Genomic DNA, 15,329 nt, shown 5'->3' on the forward strand with positions numbered 1-15,329 from the left:
TCTTCATCCAAATCACCATGAAAAAACGTTGTTTTAACATTCAACTGCTCTAAATGCAAATCTTCAATACCCACAAGACTTAAAACAGTATGGATAGAAGTCATTTTAACAACAAGAGAAAATATCTCATCAAAATCAATTCCTTTTTTCTGTGCAAATCCTTTTACAACTCACCTGGCCTTAAATCTTTTCTTACCTCCTTCCTCTTCTTTCAACCTGTAAACCCACTTATTCTTTAAAGCCTTTTTACCTTCACGCAACTTGCATAGATCCCATGTCTTATTCTGTAGCAAAGAGTCCATTTCATCTTTCACTGCAGACTCCCACTGAATCTTAGTATCCACCTGCACAGCTTCATCATAACTTTCAGGTTCACCAGCATCAGTAAGTAAAATAGAATACAAAGAGGGAGAAAATCTTTGTGGAGGTCTAATTTGCCTCATTGACCATCTAACATTCACTGGTGTGTGATGTATTTGTTGTTGCAGTTGTTGCAAATCATGAATAATGGCTAGAACATCAGCTTTTGGAGTATCATCCAGCACTACATAATCATCTTCTTTCTTCTCATGTTGCTGCAACAGATCTTTGTACAACACTTTCTCATTGAATATGACATCCCGACTTCTAATAATTTTAAGATTTTCAAAATCCCAAAGCCTATAACCAAATTCATTAATGCCATATCCAACAAAGACACATTTCCTTGTTTTAGCTTCTAGCTTGGTTCTATTTTCAAAGTCTATATGAGCAAAAGCTTCACAACCGAAGGTCTTGAGAAAAGAATAACTCACCTTCTTACCAGTCCATGCTTCCTCTGGAATACCACAACCCAAAGGAGTAGAGGGACCTCTATTAATCAAATATACTGTAGTATTGACAGCCTCCGCCCACATGTGTAAGGGCAACCCAGCATGTAACCTCATGCTCCTTGCACACTCCATTATAGTCCTGTTCATGCGTTCAGCCACTCCATTTTCCTGTGGAGTCCTTGGAACAGTTTTTTGTCTACGAATACCATTAGTGGAGCAATAATCTTCAAATTCATGACTGCAATACTCACCACCATTATCATATCTGAGACATTTTAATTTCTTACCAGTCTCATTTTCAACCAAGCATTTCCATTTCTTAAAAGTTTGAAATACATCAGATTTCTGTAAAAGGAAATAAACCCATACTTTTCTAGTTGCATCATCAATAAATGTAACATAATAATGAGAGCCACCAAGGGAAGATGCCTGAGCCACAAGCTCTAATTTCTCCTTTTTGTTTTCCTTCCCAGTCTTTACAAAACTCACTCTCTTTTGTTTTCCATACACACAACTTTCACAGAAATCCATATTAACATATTTCAGACCTGGTAAAACTTTCTTTGAATGAAGTACTTTCATACATTTCTCACTCATGTGCCCAAGTCTGTTGTGCCATAGTGCTGTATCAGAATCTACAACAGCTATTTGTTCTCCCTGCTCAACTGTAGCAATTGTTCCTGAACATTCATTTTTTCCTGAAACAATCAAAGTAGTAAGAACAATTTGACCTGTACAAAGATATAAGGTGCCTACTTTCACACCTTTTGCTATTAGAAGGGAACCTTTTGAAACCTTCAAATTTTTATCATTAAAAGTAACTACACAACCCTCATTACCGAGTTGCCCAGCTGAAATTAAATTTCTACTCAGCCTTGGAACATGTCTTACCTCATGTAGTAGCCAATGATTCCCATTCTGCAACTTAATCTTAATTTTTCCCTTTCCAACAATCTGACAGGGCTCATTATACCCCAAATAAACAAGCCCAAAATCCCCTTGGACATAATCAATGAAATAACCTCAATGAGGTGTAGCATGAAATGAAGCACCAGAATCTAAAACCTATGAATCATCAACACTCTCTAAAGACAGAAGCAAAGCATCCTCTTCGGATTTGTTACTTACCACATTTGTCTCCTTGTCTCCATCTGATTTATCTCCATTTTTCTTTCGATTCCAGCGATCTTTCTTTTTGTGCCCTGGTTTCCCACAATACCAGCAATCATTTGGTCCTCTCGATTGAGACCTCCTCCCCTCTGACTTTTCTCTTGATTTCCCACGATTTCCAGAGTTACTCACTCTTTCAGTCATTCTGGCCTTGCTTTGTGCATTCAAAGCACTTCCTGATGTAGATCCACCTGAGGATTTCCTACGAGTTTCGTCACTCAAAACAACACCAATCACATCATCATATTTTAGGGTACTAGATCTAGGAACAAAATTACTCACTGCCATTACTAAGCCATTCTAGGTTTCAGGCAAAGAACACAAAATCAAGAGAGCCCTAATTTCTTCATCAAAATTGATACCCACAGAAGATAACTGACTAGTAATAGTATTAAACTCATTTAAATGATCTACAACAAATCCACCTTCTGTCATTTTCATATTAAATAAACTCTTCATGAGAAATACTTTGTTTGAAGCAGAGGACTTTTCATACAGTGTCGCTAGGGTTTTCATCAAATCTTCTGTCGTCTTTGCTTTTGTAATATTAAATGCCACCGATGGTGCCAAGCATAACCGAATGCTTCCGAGTGCCTTTCTGTCCAACAGATCCCATTCAGCCTCTGACATAGTTCCCTGATTCTTAACTTTGCCTTCCAACGGCTTCCATAAATCGTTCTAATATAGAGTCTTCCATTTGCATCTTCTATAACTGGAAGTTCTGCCCATTAAACCTATCAACCCTCAGCTTACCCTCACCTGTCATTGCTCCCACTCAACCATGAGACTTTCCTGCAGAGGATAACTGAAAGAAAACCTCGCTCTGATACCACTTGTTAGGATAAACCACAGACAGAAATAAAAACTACATGCAAATATAACCAAAAAAAAAAAATAATAGATCACACAGAAATGAACACAAGACACCAAGATTTAACATGGTTCACCCAATGCCTGGGCTACGTCCACCAAACAGCAAGTCCGATCTTATTACAATCCAATGATTACAACTTGATTACAATCCGTAATCCCTTACAGCTCAATACTGCCGCAAGAACAAATTTCGCATCACAACATAATGAAAAATGCCCAACCCTAAACCCTTTTATACAAGTATTAAACCATTTTAGGGTTATAACATGTCAGCCATAATTAGCCATAACTTTAGTGGCAAATCTACGAATGGCGAATAGTACCAAAACAATTGGCGAATAGTAAAATACTTTCCTGATCAATCACCACAATCTAACACTTCTTGTGTTTGATACTAAAATAGTATGCTTGCAATTGTTCCATCCACTTTATGCGCCTGACATTTAATTTGTCCTGAGAATTCAAGTAACTCAATGCATGGTTGTCAGTAAAAACTACAAATTCTTTGGATAAGAGATAATGCCTCCATTTTTTGAGGGCTTGGACCATTGCATAGAGTTCTAGGTCATGAGTGGAGTACCTCTTTTTAGCATCATTTCATTTTTCTGAAAAGAATGCTATTGGTTTTCAATCTTGGCTTAGGACTACTCCTATAGCAAGGTTATTGGCATCTATCTCTACTGTGAAAACTTTATTGAAATCAAAAAGAGTTAATATGGGGTATTCTGCCACTCTAGATTTTAAGTATTCAAAAGCATCATTAGCTTTCTTTGTCCATTCAAACTTAGTTTTTCTTCCACCCCTATCTTTTTCAAGCATAGGTGCATATACATGACTAAAATTTTTGACAAATTTCCTATAAAATGTAGCCAACCTATGGAAACTTCTTACATCAACTTGGTTTTTAAGGGGTGGCCAGTTCAGTATTGCTTCAACCTTAGCAGGATCCATCTTCAAGGTGCCTTTTTATATTACAAATCCCAAGAATATAAGTTCTTTCTTTAGGAAGGTACACTTTTCTAAGTTGATCATCAACTTGTGTTTTTGTAGTCTTTAGAAGACCATCTTTAAGAGCTTAAGGTGCTCCTCCAAACTGAAACTAAAGATTAGCATGTCATGAAGATAGATAACCAAAAACTTACCATTATAGTCCTAGAAGATTTCATTGATTAGCCTCATGAAGGTAGAGGGTGCATTGCTTAACCCAAATGGCATGACAAGCCATTCATAAAGTCCTTATGTTATTTTGAAGGCTATTTTCCATTCATCACCTGGCTTAATCCTTATTTGGTGATAGCCATATTTGGGATCAATTTTTGAGAAATACGATGCAGTTCCTAACTTGTGTAGCAGATCTTCAATCCTTGGGATTGGGAACCTATATTTGATAGTGATTCTATTCACTGCCCTATTGTCTATACAGATTCTCCATTTTCCATCCTTCTTTGCGGCCAATACTGATGGGACTGCACAAGAGCTAAGGCTCTTTTCTATGACACTTTTTTCTAGTAACTCACTGACCTGCTTAGCTATTATTAGCATGTTGTGAAGGTGTCATTTTATAAGGGGTCTTATTAGGCAAAGAAGCCCCTGGCATGAAGTCAATTTGGTGGCTAATGTCTCTGATGGGTGGGAGGGATGACGGTAAGTCACTCGCAACTATCTCATGGTATTCATCAAGTAGTTCTTGTCCCTCTTTAGGAATTGGTTCCTCCTTAGTTTTTACTTCACCCTTTGGTTTGAGTATTAGAGCATATCCCGCATCAATCTCCTTTATTGTTTTTCTTAGTTCCTTTTCACCCACAACTATGACCACTGGTTCTCTTTCTTGCTTTTCATCAAAGAGAGGTTTCATGGTGTAAGTTTTCCCATCCCTAATTATGCTATAAGTGTTCTTTCTACAATTATAAGTGGCATCCATATCATACTGCCATGGTCTGCCAAGTAGGAGGTGGCAAGCATCCATCTCTACTACATCACAAAAACATTATGACTGAAATTGGCTACAAATAATTCTACCAAGGTTTGTCCAGTCACTAAGGTCTTCTGATCTTTATCAAGCCATGAGACATGATAAGGAAATGGATGAGTTGTCTTGCTTAGTTTGAGATTGTGTACCATTTCCTTGGAGACTAAATTCTCTGTTGAACCAGAATCAATTAAAAGATTGCATACCTTTCCTTGGCATTTGACTTTTGTTCTGAACAAGTTCTTTCTTTGTGGAGGTTCTTGATTGTGAGGGACCTGACAAAATGTTTGTCTCATCATCACTGTTGTTCCTTCCTTAGCCTCAAGCTCTCTTCCTTCTTCAGTTAACTATGTCCTTCTTTCTCCTTTATTGTTGCCTCCCTTCTCAGGGCATCAATTTGTGTAATGGCCAGTTTGGTTACAATTGTAGCATTTTAGGGGTCCATTTGATCTTTCTCTGCCTCTGCCAAAGGATCTCCTACCCCTATAGTTCCCTCTTCAACTGGATTCTCCATGCTCCTTGGATCCTTGATTCTGTTCAGGAGGTTTATTTTCATTGTTTGATTGCCCTTTGTTCCAAGAGCTGCTACTTCTATCATTTCTACCTCTGCCTCTTCCACTTTGTTCATTCCTTCTCTTGAACTTCTCCTCTACTTTGATACCCAGCAAAAAGCATTGTTTGAAAATAGTTATGGTGGTTAGGCTCAATTCATCTTCAATTGACATTTTGGGTCCTTGCTAGTACCTTGCAAGCTTCACACTTTTTGGTTCCATGTGGACACTTGGTTCTTTCCATCCTTCATTAATGTATCCTGGATGAAGGTCCACCATGTAAGGGCAAATCCCCTTAGTCTTGACTTGGAAATTTTGACTTTCTGAGATTCAGTAATACATTCGCAATCAAAGAAACTGGTTAGGCTATTTACCAAATCCATAGCAGCATCAGGGTTCATTTTCCCATCATATTTAGGTAGGTCAAACCTAGCATCCAAGGTTCTTCTTTACATGGATTTCAGAGTCTTTATAAGTAGTCTTTGATCTAGAGGGTATTCTTCTTCTTCTTCCACAGGGGAATCTTCATCGCTCCCCTGTTCAATTTCATCAGAGTTCCCACTACTTTTCCTCCTATGCTATGTCCTAAGTCGGTTGATCTCCTCCTGCATCCTTTGCATTTCATTGTTTCTAAGATGTTCTTGATTCCTTTGCTCACCTTCCTTTTTTTTTTTGATCTCTGAGATACTTTACTATCTCAGCATTTGTCATCCTTGAGCATAACTCGTCTCCTTCTAACGTGGCGGCAAACAAAGCTATTAGATCCCAAAACTTGGCTCAAGCTCTAATACCACTTGCTGTAGAGCAATCGGTATACTTAGGATAATCTGGTTCCCCACAGATCTTCTTCACTCCCAGAGAGAGAGAGAACAATCCCAAGGCTCTACACCATTCTTGGGGTTCTAAAACATCAATCCAATCATATTTTCAAAAGCATTCCCTTATGAGAGCAATGGTCCATCCCACAATATTACACCTATTTGGGTCAATTATTAACTAGAGTGCACAAGTGTAAGGGGTTGATTCACTTCGGACATAACCTAGAATCCTATTTTTCAAGGGTCCTCTAACTCCTATAAAACAAACTAGTCCTGCAACTAATTGGACTTCACTCCACCTAATGCACTTGGCCTAGTAGCCTCTAATGCAACATTTTGATGGTCTTAATTGTGAACTTCACAATGAGGAAACTAGTGGTACTCCCTAATACCCTTTTAAAAGATGTGATAATACTCCAAATGTCAAGATTTGACTCCAACTTTGAACCCCAAAAAGTGGAGAATCTTTATAGGCCTAATTGTCCTAATTGGGGTTGGGTTTCGAAGGAATTACCCTCTAAACAAGTTGCAGAAGCAATGTGATGATTTAGACCAAGTCATTGGACTTCAGTTGCATGGATCCCAAAATTTGATGAGCAGGTTCAGCCCCAAAGTGATCGATTTCACTCCATCCTTGGTGCTGTCACAGAGTTGCCACATGGAGTCGCCAACTCAAAATTGCTTCATCTGTACGGCCACCAACTGATCTTTGCAAGAAAGTACCAGAACCTTAAAGTACACACGACTTTCATTCCACCAAAAATTAGATTTTTTTCACAATGGAAATGAGAGATATGACAATTAATATGCTGAAACCCTAATTGGTGAGGATTTTGAAGCAATTCACACCATTTTGGGGATATTTCTTCATCCCAAGCATTAAAGACCTCAAACTAGAATCAAATAAAAGCTAAAACACTAGGCTCTCGTTCACACTAGGTTTTACTCCTGTCACATCCGTACCATCCATATAATTAACTGAAAAATCAAGGAATTTGAAGAAAATAGTTAGGTCTTTTATTGGTTCGAACAAAAAGTTCATACTAATACCTTCCACCAGCCTGAAAGGGCTATATGAAGGCTTCCCCCAACTGGTCCAACCGAAATCTAATGGTTGTGACTGTTGGGGAGATTATTACAAACAAAAACTTCATATTAAGTCAAGTTTCTGAAAGTTGTCAAAAGTTGCACAACTTTTTGTTGCATATAGAAATTTTTCTTGTTCGTGACAACTTCTTGCAAAAAATTAAGGGCTTCAAGTTCTAAACACAAACCTAAAGACTTAAAGTGACCCTAGAGCCTAAAGGACCTATACCTAAGATCTTGAGCATAAGAATAATCCTTATGACCTCTTTAGACAATAGGTTTATATTGCCACCTTATTGTCAAAGGGTTCACATAGTCAATACCTTAATGAATAAGAGAAAACCCTACGAGTCTAGATTATTTTTCATGGTCTAGGAGACCTTATCGATGCTTAGTACGATTATTTGAGTGTTTAGGGGTGCTCCTCCACCACCCATATAAGCAGAAAAGCACATGGAAGAATAACTTTGCCACTTCAGATGCAAAAAAATGGGCATACTTGGTCAAATAGTCAACCACGACAAAAATCTGCAATACTTGCCTTTCACTTTGGATAGCCTAGTGATGAAATTCAGAGAGATACTTTCCACTTCTTGTCATGGATTGGCAATAGTTGAAGAATCCATGGTAGTAATGAGTGCTCGAATTTGTTTTATTGGCAGGTAATATATTCTTGTACATAATGCAACATATCATTCTTGATGCCCTTCCATGCAAACCATTCTCGAATACGCATGTAGGTTTTTAGGTATCCAAGGTATTCGGCCAATGGTCAATCATCTATTTCCTTCAAAATTCTCTCAATTTTGGACTCAAGGACCAGATAGATCGTACCCTTGTAGTAGATGATATCGCCTACCACATTATACCCATCATCTTGTACTTGGCCATGCATCAACTAGCAGGCAAATCTGTTGTTGGAGTATTCAACCAATAGGTGTTCCTTCCAATCTGATGAAATTCGAGACAAAGAGCATATTGCAGGCCTTCTTGACAAAGCATTGGCCACTACATTATTTTACCCTCACATAATGTCAAAGTCAAATACTAGGATTTTCCTCACCCACTTTTGTTGTCATTCATTTAAATCTCTCTACTCTGAAAATTATCTCAAGTTGTAGTGATTTGTGCGTAGGATAAATTTTTCTCCGACAAGGTACTATCAAAACTTTGTAAATGTGTGCATGATGGTCAGCATCTCTTTCTCATAGATAGAGTACAGTTGCTCTACTCCCAATAGCTTCCGACTCTCAAATGCAATAGGGTGATGATCCTACATCAACATAGCCTTGATAATTTCTCCTCATGCATCACATTCCAACATGAAGGGTCGACTGAAATTAGGTTGTGCCAGCACTAGACATGAACATGTGACTTCCTTCAACTTGTCGAAGATGTGTTGTACCTTTTCCTCCCAATGGAAATATCCCTTTTTGTTAGATCTATCAGTGGTACACTATGTTGTGAGAACCCCTTCAAGAACCTTCTATAATAATTGCACAATCTAAGGAATCGACATAAATCAGAGAGAGTCGTGGGTGGCGGCCAATCCAAGATAGCTTGAATCTTTTTATAGTGTACCTGAATCCCTAGAGCATTGATTATGTGCCCCAGATACTATATCTCTATCATTCCAAATTTACATTTGGAACTTTAGGTAGTGATTGTCACTCCACAATCACAAGCACTTCATCAAAATGCCCCAACTATTCTTCCCACGTCTTACTATAAATAAGTATGTCATCCAAAAACACCAATAGTAACTTTTGCGGTTATCTATTGAAGATGTGGTTCATGCATTACTAGAAACTAGACTGGGCATTGGTTAGACAAAATGGCATGACCAAAAACTCAGAATGGTTGTAATGACAACATAAAGAAGTCTTCTCCACATCTTCTCTCCATGCAAATCCAATGGTAACCAAAACAGAGATCTATTTTGGAAAAATAGACTGCACCAATAATTCGTAGATCTTGGAAATGAGTTACCTTTTTTTATGGTTTTCTTGTTCAATACATGGTAGTCTATGCACATCTAGAGAGATTCATCCTTCTTATGCACAAGGAATGTAACTGGGCCTAATCCATCCTTTCTCTAGGAATTCTTGTAACATTTTTTTCCATCTCATCCTTAAAGCTTTTAGAATGGTGGTTGGGTGTAGTGATGACGGGTTTGGCTCCATCCTCCAACTCAATCATGTGCTAAAAGCGTCTACGTGGAGGGATGCTAGGAGAGATGTCCATGAAGACCATACTATTATTATCCAACACTGCATGAATCTCATCATCCTAGTAGTCAATTTGTTGCCCCTTCATCGATTATATTACAATCAAACGATGTGTTGCCCTGATGGTTACACGATAAGAGGCTTCCACCCGCTACTTTGACTTGGAATCCAATTTGGGAAAAACCATCAATTGCAACTATATACTGTTTTCACTCTTCTGAAGTGAGCCCTACTATGAGCCAACCCTGTTAAAGGATACAAAATACACTGTTAGGTGTAACACTATTAGCGGATTTAATCACCCTATTAGAGGTGGCCTTGTCAGAGGTCTTTAAATAATTCAATAGAACTGCCACCTTGTTAGAGGATTTACAAATGGTTGTTAAGCCAACTCTATTAAGAGATTTAGATCATTGCTACAATGGTTAAAGAGTAACAATGAACTGATTTGGATGGAACTGAATTGCTGATTACAGATCTCAATTTTGGCTTGTACTTGATCCTTCTTGACTGAATGTGTCCTTTCAGCTCCATTAGGATATTCTACTTATCCTTCTGATTCACTTCATCTTGGCTCAAATACAACTTAGAATAATTAATGTTCATCTTCTCAATCGACTAGAACCAATAGATAAATGAATTGAACTCAATATGCCAAAATAAGAAAACCCTTCGATAGCTGACCTTGTTTGGTAAACACTAACTCATAAATGATTTTCCTATGCTAACCAAATAAAACTCGGTAAACAATGCATACTTGCAAAGTTCCTTTGGTAACCGAGTGAACTCGGTTAACACTGGTTCCATCCAACATTTTCCTTATTAACTGAGTGAGCTCGGTTAACACTCATCTTCTGCAAACTTTCCTTTGACACCCGAGTGAACTCGGTAGACAAATCCTTTTGAACTAGACAAACTCTGGATTGCTCGGTAGCCATTGAAAAACTGTCTTCAATGCCCGAGTGAACTCGACATATACTAACTGATAATTATATGACATTTTGTGTAACATCAAAGATAAAACCCAATTAATCAATTGTTTCAACAGTAATGTCACTAGCAGGATGGCAAGATCACCAGCTTTGATACTATTATAATGTTCCCAAGATGATCTCACTCGTAGGTGATCATAGCCCAAAGCCAATCTCAATCCGAAAGGATCTTGATTTGAAGGAAAACTCGAGCCGAAGGAGAACTGTATCTCAAGGATAACCCAATTTGATGCAGCAGCATCCTGGGTGTAAGAGCAATCTTACATAACACAAAAATATTTATTTTTCAATATTTTCTACTATAATAAGAACTAGTAGACAAGGTGGTCACTATTTCTAGGAGCTTACTATTTTTAGTAACTTTGTCATACAAACTCGGAATGTTCTCAATTTCTACATAAAGGTTTATTTCAAAATTATAACCCTACCATAAAAGTCGCATTTCTCCAACTTAAGTATCAGAGAACTTATCGCAGATTTTCAGAGGAAAAATTTACAAAAAAATCTTTAGGCTCACTGTTGGAGGCCTTGGAGTGCCCACTTGCGTTATATAATAGCCAATTGCAGCAACAGTTTGAGAGTTATTGCCTTCTAAAGTTGGGCTACCCGAAATTTCAAAAATAAATGCCAAAAATGTATTTAGCCGACTATATATGTTTTGTTAGGGTCTATTTCCCTAGGTATTAAGTTTGAGCATCTAAAACCTTCTCGGGTGGCATAAAATTGCCTATTTAAGAAAGTCTCGAACATTGTCTAGGACAACTCTGGTTGGTAGTTTGCAGCTTAGTCTTGTATATTACTATGATGAAGGCGCCCATGTGGGTTACCATATTGCACTTGTGAATTTTGTAATTCTGCATTTGTGGCGATAATAAGAAGTCCATATTTTGTTCTCGATTTGTTGTTGTTTCTTGGCTTTTGTTATGTGTTTACGGTATTAAGGGGACCATCGCTCATCACAGTTCGAGGAAGAACTTCGTCCAAAGGACAACTTGGCCGGAAGGAAAGTACCCGAGTGTAGGTTCCCTAGGGAAAGTGCCTCCGTCCAAAGCACAACTTGGCCCAAACAAAAGTACCTGAGTGTAGGTTCCCTAGGCAAAGTACCTGAGTGTAGGTTCTATATAACACAAACACTATTTCCCTTGTTGCATGTATATACGTGCATGTCTACAAGGTACATTTCAATGCTAGATCTAAGACATGAAATCATATATAGGACAAGCAAATAAAATAATTTGCAATTCTCCATCAACGGGTCTAGCAAACTTGGAGCCATAATAAAATTTTCCCCTACTACCATCGACCTAGAGATTTACCCACAAAATTATTATGAACTTGTAAGATCCTAAGAAAAGTTTTCCTTTGTTCTAAACATAGACAATTTGAAGAACAATGGTACATATCAATTTGGTATTGTCATTTGAACTCAGATCTTAGTGGTAGGTTCTTTATATTAGCTTTTATGTTCTATATATCATAGATTTTTCTAACATATATGCCAAACAAATTGTGTTCATTATTATCAATTTTGCACTAGAATGCTCTAGATCTTGTATTTTCATTTTCCAATCACATCACAATCAAATCAAAGCATCAAAGACACCAGTTAAATCATTGTGCCAAACTCTCCAATGATTCCATAGTTTAGACTATTGGTTGTTCTGGAATGTGATTTAAGGGCTTTGAGGTTTTATTCCCAATTTGTATTATTGGTTTACATCTTATTTCTTCATATTACATTTTTGTGAAACTAACACTACTTATATTTTGCAAACTTTCTAATCATCTCTAAAATGCATCATTCATAGTCCTAGAACTCTCCGATATGGTGCAAAAAATAATAAAATAAAAGGGTTAAGTGAATTCCTTGTGCTCTTTGTATAACATTTTAGATTTGACCTAAAAAGCACATTTCACCCTTTCCTAATGCTTGTGATAGCGAGAAATATGTTATAGAAGAGCATTGGGGTTTCGGAAGAGAAATTAGCAAACCTGTTGGCTTTCCCATATCGATTGTTGATTACTTGTGCAGCTTTGTAACTTTCACTTAAGCATTGAGAGGAGCTAAAGGAAGTATTTGGAGGAGGCTTCTACAAACTTACTTGCATTTCCATTGTGCAAAAATTGAATGATCTTGTCTTTGTTCACTGCAACCCTCGCCTTTGCCATAGACACATCTAGGGCACCAATATATCACCAATTATATTAGAGACACTTGATCCACATGCAAAGCATAACACAATGACTATTGATAATGTGTTCAGTGATGAAGACATAGAGTGGGCTAATCAGGTAGATTGGGAGGTAAAGGCAATAGCAGTGGCAGTCGAGGAGCTATAGCGCGAGGACACTGAGTGAAGGACCCTGAAAATATTTGAATTTCATAGGGTTTTCGATTAAGCGAGTATGGTTGCCGATTCTGACTCCGAGCCCAATTTTGACTTTCTAAATCAAAGGTGAGTACTATCATTTATGAGATTCTTGTTCAAGCATACTACATTTGATAAATGGAGTTGTTATCTTCATTTTATGATTCAATTTCAAATTTTATCCAAGATCTTAATGATGCTCCCTTTGATACATATGATTAAAACTTAGCACTTCCTCCCTCCCAATTACCCACTCCAAAAACTTGTCCCACCCATGAAAATAGTCTATTATGCTTAAAACAAGAGATTATCGACACTAGTCTCAAAACACTCCCTCGTAGGTATGAAGCCTTCAGGAATGATGATCGTTCTTGTAAAATATACCGTCGCCATGATGGTATTTTAAAAGACGAGAATGATATTATAAAAACATTTATTAATGTTACATTGCCTTTGTTGCACATAAATAACATCTCTTACAAGTCTATCACCCATAACATCTCTTACAAGCCTTTCACCCATAATATCTCTTCCATTGCCTTTGTTTCTTCCCATTCCATGCTACAAGCCTATCACCCAAGGAAATGATAGTATCACTAGTAATTTTCATATCATAAAGACACCTTGCCCAATAAAAATCTATTTAAACAGTCAAAGTAATATCATTATAGGTTGGAGACCACATTTCATAGTCCAATGTTCCTTTAATGTATCAAGAGTTCTTCTTGGCCACATTTACATGATACTTTTTCAAAGATGACTCAACACTTGCAACTAAATAAGCTTCAAGCATGATGTCAAGCTTAGATAATTTTATGTATTATGATGAGGTTCATATAATGGATCAAAATCTACTTTGATCAACATCAAGTGAATTACCAATCTTTGTCAGCCTACATCTAATTACCTTTGGCACGAGACAAATGGGTGTGTACTACCTCTCTCTCTCTCTCTGGAAATGATTTTAGGCCCATTGATTTTGTACATACTTCTAGAAACTTTTCATTTATTTGTGTTTGATACTCATTAACTAAGTGTAGTAAAGTTGCATCTCATAAAAAGTTAATTTGCATCTATTATTATGCTTTTGAATTTACTATGAAGCTTTATGTTGATAATAGTCTTATTACTACCTCTTCTCTCATTATATTGTAACTTTTATTCGTAAAAATTGATTCATTTTTCTTAAAAACGTCTCTCTAAACTAAACCTATATGATAATAAACTTTAATATATATGTTTACATTTTACATACAGTTCTATAAATTAATTTAGGAAACATTCCAACCTCTCCTTCCTTTCACTATAAAATATTCGTATCTATAACTATCCACCTCAAAAATAATCATATTAAATAAGTTAGTTTGAAAATCAATAACTACAGGAGCAAGCAACTTGACAAGTAAGCGAAGGAAGTTAGAAACTAAGTGATGTCTTGACTTGACACAGAGAAAATGAAGAATGTCCAAATTAGATATGCAATGATAAAAGATGACTAGCGAAAACCAGTACCTTTATTTCACATTGCTTAATAGTTTCCATGAGATACTGCTCCTGATAATCCATTTCCCCCAAAAAAAAAGCAAGTTGTAAGCATGCCTTTTCCTTTATGCGAACATTTATTCATATCGGAAATACAATGACAAATAATTTTAATACCTTATGGGCTCGTATATGAGTCAATCCTCGTTCGACTCTGACCTCCAAATCAGCCAAGTCTTTCAGCGTACATTGTGTCAAATCTTCGCCCAACATGTTTCTACCAGAAAATATAAGAAAGCGAACAAGATATTTGGATCGTCAGATATATAATGAGATAAAACATTCAAACATTAACACAACAATTAAATGAAATCCTAAAATCACTGTCCGAGAGAAGTAAAAACTTAAGAATCACCTTTGTGTTGTTTCCAAGCTCTTGATCCTTTCTCTCATGGTGGCAATCTCTTGTTTTAAATACTGCATGATCATAACAAATTGGAATCAAAGCTCTCTCAGGGTCACATTCAACACGTAAAAAAGATTTGAAGATACATGTATAAAAGTATCTTACAACAAATCTACGGAAGTTAAATAAGTTAATAAATTTAGACGTAACTGTGAATCATTTCTTAGAAGCTTAGTTTAAAATTTTGATACAATTTTATTTAGTTTCAAATGCATTGTATAATTGTATTGTACATCTTCTATATCTTGTATATTGTATGAAATATTGGTTAACAGTGCCAAAAGCCAACATTATTGAGACGGTGTTTTAGCAAATTTTATTTATCTACAAAATTTGTCTTAAAAAAACAAACATGAAAATCAGCAATTTTTTCAATACTGTTTGTGTACATGCATACTTTTATCCAGACATCGTTGAAAATATCTTAGAGATCTTTTCAAAGAATGTCTCAACAGATAAAACCACTTTGGAAACACTTGACGACATGTAAGGGTTGATAGATATGTTGTCTAT

At 36.7% G+C, this 15,329-nt stretch overlaps 1 protein-coding gene across 5 annotated transcripts in view; it reads right to left on the reverse strand.

Moving 5' to 3' along the window:
• The window catches only part of LOC149554451 (agamous-like MADS-box protein AGL19), a 187,387-nt gene that overhangs the window by 32,026 nt on the left and 140,032 nt on the right, over nucleotides 1-15,329 (reverse strand). For 3 of the 5 annotated variants that reach the window (XM_089828501.1, XM_089828499.1, XM_089828498.1), the window contains exons 3-5: nucleotides 14,766-14,827; nucleotides 14,528-14,627; nucleotides 14,381-14,422 (exon numbers count right to left, since the gene is read on the reverse strand). In XM_089828501.1, the coding sequence (XP_089684627.1) occupies nucleotides 14,381-14,422; nucleotides 14,528-14,627; nucleotides 14,766-14,827 (204 nt within the window). The remainder of the gene's footprint in view (nucleotides 1-14,380; nucleotides 14,423-14,527; nucleotides 14,628-14,765; nucleotides 14,828-15,329) is intronic. The other 2 variants (XM_089828502.1, XM_089828500.1) reach the window with 1 other exon arrangement.

Source organism: Cupressus sempervirens, chromosome 5, assembly GCF_028749045.1.
Source record: "Cupressus sempervirens isolate cs-2001-9-10 chromosome 5, ASM2874904v1, whole genome shotgun sequence".
In the NCBI taxonomy this organism is placed as follows: Eukaryota; Viridiplantae; Streptophyta; class Pinopsida; order Cupressales; family Cupressaceae; genus Cupressus; species Cupressus sempervirens.